This window comes from Stegastes partitus, unplaced genomic scaffold, assembly GCF_000690725.1.
Source record: "Stegastes partitus isolate 25-593 unplaced genomic scaffold, Stegastes_partitus-1.0.2 Scaffold1093, whole genome shotgun sequence".
NCBI classification, from domain to species: domain Eukaryota; kingdom Metazoa; phylum Chordata; class Actinopteri; family Pomacentridae; genus Stegastes; species Stegastes partitus.
This window is the reverse complement of record NW_007578824.1, coordinates 200,263-205,569: the sequence shown is the minus strand read 5'-3', so window position 1 is coordinate 205,569 and position 5,307 is coordinate 200,263. Positions and strand designations below refer to the sequence as shown.

The 5,307-nt window shown below is 42.6% G+C and overlaps 2 protein-coding genes across 3 annotated transcripts in view; one reads left to right on the top strand and one right to left on the bottom strand.

Moving 5' to 3' along the window:
• The window catches only part of nr1h4 (nuclear receptor subfamily 1, group H, member 4), an 18,199-nt gene extending 15,871 nt beyond the window's left edge, over positions 1 to 2,328 (top strand). For both annotated transcript variants that reach the window (XM_008296006.1, XM_008296007.1), the window contains exons 8-9: positions 1,224 to 1,337; positions 1,455 to 2,328. In XM_008296006.1, coding sequence (XP_008294228.1) covers positions 1,224 to 1,337; positions 1,455 to 1,693 — 353 coding nt within the window. In that variant the 3' untranslated portion in view covers positions 1,694 to 2,328. The remainder of the gene's footprint in view (positions 1 to 1,223; positions 1,338 to 1,454) is intronic.
• A 987-nt stretch (positions 2,329 to 3,315) lies between these two features.
• c1qtnf13 (C1q and TNF related 13) overlaps positions 3,316 to 5,307 on the bottom strand; it is a 3,509-nt gene continuing 1,517 nt past the window's right edge. Inside the window, exon 2 of the mRNA XM_008296005.1 lies at positions 3,316 to 4,830. Coding sequence (XP_008294227.1) covers positions 3,770 to 4,830 — 1,061 coding nt within the window. The 3' untranslated portion in view covers positions 3,316 to 3,769. The remainder of the gene's footprint in view (positions 4,831 to 5,307) is intronic.

Here is a 5,307-nt window from a genome sequence, read left to right as displayed (position 1 = left end):
TTTGTCTTTATATTTCTTCTTTTATTAGCCTTTCTTTTATGGATTGACTGACCGCTCCACACAGCGCCGTGTCAGTGATGGGAGATGGTTTAGCTATATGAGACTAGATGTCCCCTACAGGCACATGTACCATTTCCAGATGTATGAAAAAGCCTCTTGCAGCCAGGTCATAAGTGCCACACAAAGTCAGCCATATTGAATTCACTCATAGTTTTCTCAGTTAGCAGCTCTGATACTTAAAACAAAAAAGTCCTGATGGGATCCGTAAACTAGTATTTAGTTGAACAACCCTTTGAGCCAATCACTGCAATCAGGTGTTTTCTGTAACTCTCAGTCAGACTTCTGCACCTGTTGACAGCTATTCTGGTCCACTGCTCATCAGCAAAGTGCTCTAATTTGTCTGGGACAGTTTTGTTTGCTTGTTTGTTTAATTATTCTTTTCAACCACAATCCAAAACCAATGTCTTATTTCACTAAATTATAATTTGGCAATTTTTTATTTATTATTACCTTTTTCAGTTTCTAGTTATTTGAGTAACTATTGTGAATCTAGCCTTTTCTTTAATGGTAGAGTAAGAATACATTTGAGGACGATAGGGACACCTATCGGACGCTGCACATGCATCGAGTGATGGGTCACAAAAGTGCATAGCTGTTTCAACCAGTACACCACCAGCACCTCTAATCATCAGCAGGGTCCATTAATCAGTGCTGACAGCTTTAATCTTCTATTTGTGCCTCTTAAAGCTATAAAACTATACTTGTTTTTAACATCTTTTTGGAGTTTTTTTGCTCCATCATTCATCAGATTAGTTCATCTCATGAGGCAAAGAAGAACATCATCTGCATAATACGTATCACTCTTATTCTGGAGGAGGTCAGTTTGCTGTACAAGTGTAGATTTTGGTGTTAGGATGGTTTTTAGCGGGTAAAGTAAGCCTCTGTTTGTGGCTCTAAAACTGTAATATTTAACTTTAAGACAGAATTGCATGGTTGATATGAAAGGTTACTATTACATGTGTTTGTGTGACTTACAACTATTTGACTTTGGTTAAAACTTTGCATCGTTATTGTATCGCTTATATATTACTGTATGTGCACTTTAACCAGTAATTAAACAACAACTCCTGACATTGTTCAGCATCTGCACTTAAGTTTTTAAGGAGATCCTGGTTGTAAGAATTCACTTTATTAAAACATGTGACTGTCTTTTTTTCCTGCAGGTATATCTGAAGAATTCATCACACCCATGTTCAACTTTTACAAAAGCATCGGTGAGCTCCACATGGTGCAGGAGGAACAGGCTCTGCTCACCGCCATAACCATCCTGACACCAGGTGAGCCACAGGAAACAGATCTATGATGTAGATCCAGACATGTTTTGCCATCTCCTAAATCTCCAAGCTTTGAAACCTTAAAACAAAGCCTCATGTGTGACCTCTGCCCCCCTCCAGACCGGCCTTATGTGAAGGACCACCTGGCTGTCGAGAGGCTTCAGGAGCCGATGCTGGACGTGCTGAGGAAGCTGTGCGTCCTGCAGCATCCGCAGGAGCCGCAGTACTTTGCTCGTCTCCTGGGTCGCCTGACGGAGCTGCGAACACTCAACCACTACCACGCCGAGATGCTCTCGTCCTGGAGGATGAACGACCACAAATTCACCCCGTTGCTCTGCGAGATCTGGGACGTGCAGTGACGCAGCAGCAGCAGCAGCAGAGGAGGAAGAGGAAGCGGTGACACGGGGATGATAAAGCTGAACAATTTCAACTTGCAGGACAACATGGTGGCCCAGCTCCAGCGCGTATTTATACTGCAAGGACGCGAGGATCTGGAATTGAAATCCTTGCGCAACCTGTTTGCCAGAGCTGTGCCCGACCCTGACGGCATCAGTCATGTAGTGACCTTGGCAGTGGTTTAGAGTTTGTGTTTACTATACTGATGGAATTTCTTCATGGCTCACATCACTATTATATCAATGGTAGAAGGGTTTACGGCACAATGAGGAACCTGTTCAAAGGTTTGCATTTGTTTGTTTTTTTTACTTCATGTAAAACATATTGATTATTCAGACAAACACTGGAACGTATTCAACGCCGAGATGGTGCTCATAAATAATGTAAGATGACGTAGAGGTTCATTCATTTATCATTTGTAAATCTCATCCTTGCTACATGTACACATGTTGTGTCGCTATAGACGACAAGGTTTTCAGGAATCAGGTTTACATAGGAATATTTTTTGTACCTGTTAGTTAACACAAGAGAATTGTTCATAGAAGACTTAAAAAAACTCAGATACAACATCTGGAAGATTATAATCCTCACCCTTTATCAGCAGAAGAGTGCTCAAATTACTAAATGTTTAAATATTTATATCTAAGACTTGTCCTGATGTGTATAACATACTGTATATTAGTCCATTATGTAATTTGCAGGAACACCCCAGAAAAATCATTGATTTTTTTAAATGTCATGTTTATTCCTACATTTAACCCTCGACTAAGAAAAAGGGCGCCTCAATTTGTTTTTCCATGTTTTAGCCAATTTTCTAAAAGGCAATAAAGAATATTTAACATTGCTGTTGAACTTTTTTTTAAATTTATTGTAGACCCTTATGTTGAATAGTGGGCTGCAAGGTGGCTCTGTGGTTAACACCGTTGCCTTGCTAGAAGATCTCTGGTTCACATCCCGGTGAGGACAGGATCTTTCTGCGTGAAGTTTGCATGTTGCAGTATGGGTTCTCTCCAGGTTCTCCAGCTTCCTCCCACAATCCAAAAACATGTTGAGGTTAACTGGTGATTCTAAATTGTCCGTAGGTGTGAATGTGAGTGTGCTTGTTTGTCTGTCTCTAAGTGTAGCCCTGTGATAGACTGGTGACCTGTCCAGCTGCCTTCACCCTGAGTCAGCTGGGATAGACTCCAGCCCCCCATGACCCTAGTGAGGACTAAGCGGTGTATAGATAATGGATGGATGGCTGTTGAATGGTCCGTTATTATCTTTTGCTCTTTCTTTCTTTGTGGAACCAGAAGCTTTATCACCTGTAGCAGCAGCACCTCCTGCAGTGTTGGTGGTAGTAACAGCTGGAGTCACCATTTTCAGAGGGAAGAAACATTTTTCATTCTTTGTTGTCATGAATACAGTAATAAAGCATCACTTTACATTTTAGAACATAAACTCAACTGAATTTTAATTTGACTTTTAAGAATTAAGAACATTTTAATACATTAAAAAGAATGAATTTATTACATTTTTACCAAAGTGCATGCAAAATATTAAAACAGATCCATCTGCAATATAAAACATAACACGACCACAAGCCTCGTTTTGATAGTAAATCCATTTTAATACATTTTACAGAATATACATATTCACTTGTTCTTGCAACAATGATTTTTTTTTAATTTTTACATGTAACAAAATCTCCAAATATAAAAGAATCCCCCCCAAAAATGTTGATTAATCATTAACGTATTATATAAACACACATGTATTCTTTTGTGATCTCTTGTAGCTAATTGCACTTTAAGGACAAGAGTCTTGCCTCCTGCTGAATGTCCATAATTGTGTTACAGCACCATCTTGTGGAGTAAATTCAGCAACTCTTTCATTATTATTTACTAAGAAAATACAATAGAGATAATAACAAAGCCATAAAAGCACTTACACTACACTGACAGCAGACTGAAGACTCTCTCTGCTCCGTCCACGAGGAAACAAGCTACAGATTTACTACAGGTTTGTTTATTTAACGACAACGTGAAGAGTGAAGGCCTTTATAGGTGAGTTCTGTCCTGGTTGGTGGAAGGCGTTTCTGCATCAGGATAAACCAGGAAGCCAGAAAACGTGGTGTACCTCCCCTGGTTGCTGTAAACGGCGTAACGCTCATCCTGCTGGCTGTACAGCCAAACTCTGTCGCCTCCACGGAGAGACAGCAGCAGGCTCTGGCTCTGCATCTCCCTCCTCTTTGACGTGTCCTCATCGAACACCATCGCCTGCACCTCGCCCTTCCCGGTCATCAGCTTCACGGAAACGGCCTTGCGGGGGTGTTTCCCCACAGTGTAGGCGAAGAAGTACGCCCCCGGGACGTGGCAGGTGAACAGGCCCGATGTTTTGTTGAAGTGGCCTCCGATGTTGACATACTCCACGTCAAAGGTCAGGGGCGGCTTGTCCTGCTGCCTGCTGCTGTGACCCATTAACGTGGACGTCCGGGCCACCGAGAAGGCCGACTGCTCCGTCGCTTGACCTCTGACCCCGTTGTCGGCCTGAGAGGGGCAGTTTGGGTAGGACAGCGCCGGGGAGGACAGGTGGTTGCTGATGTAGCTGGTCGGTGGGATGTCGGGATAGACGAGATAACCGGAGAAGGTGATGTAAGGCCCGGCGTTGCTGTACAGAGCGTACTGGGGGCTCTGCTGTAGAAGCAGCCACACGGTGTCCATTTCCTTCAAGCTGATCATCACGCTCTGGCTCTGGACTTTCCTGCCTTTCTTGCGGTAGTCATCGTACGCTATGGCCTGCACCTCCTCTCCGTTCTTCACCAGTATGACCGAAAGCATCTTCTTGGGGAACTTCCCCACGGAGTAGGAGAAGTAATAAGCCCCCGGGATGCGGCAGCGGAAGTGGCCGCTGTCCGGGTTGAAGTCCCCGCCGATGTTGACCATGAGCTTGTTGAAGGTCACCGCCTTCTGCTTGCCTCCCACTACGCTGTTGGTTCGGGTGGCAGAGAAAGCAGAGCGGAGGCCCGTGTTGGCCGGAGGGACGTGGAGAGCCGAAGCTGGTCCGGAGCAGGTGACCATGATGAACAAACAGGCCAGGTAGTGGTGTGAGCTCCAGTGAGCTACGAACAAGAGGAGAAACATCTGTAGGATTACATTTAGAGTGAACAGATCCATCACAACCTCACATAAATATAAATCTAAGAGGTCACAACAGTAAAGGAGTGGAGTTATGTGAGAGTATTTACATTCCTGTAGACTGGAAACAGGGACAGAAGTTAGTCTGATGGTAAAATCCACCTTTCAGAACTCTCTAAAGCTCACTGCTTGCCACAACATATTTAATTTGTTTTTATGTTTTTTACATTAAATAAGAGCTCTAAAGGATAAATGACAGAAACATAAGTGGCACATAAAGCAACTGGGCTTCAGAGTTTTTTGAATGTTGGAGTATTTGACCATATTTTAATGTTTTTATCCCTCAAAACACTTTTAACCAACTTAAAACAATTTAATTTGAGCTTGAATCTTTACATAACTTGCTTAATTGTTTTAAAATTGTATAATCTTGTTATAAAAAGTTGTCTGTCTATCTATCT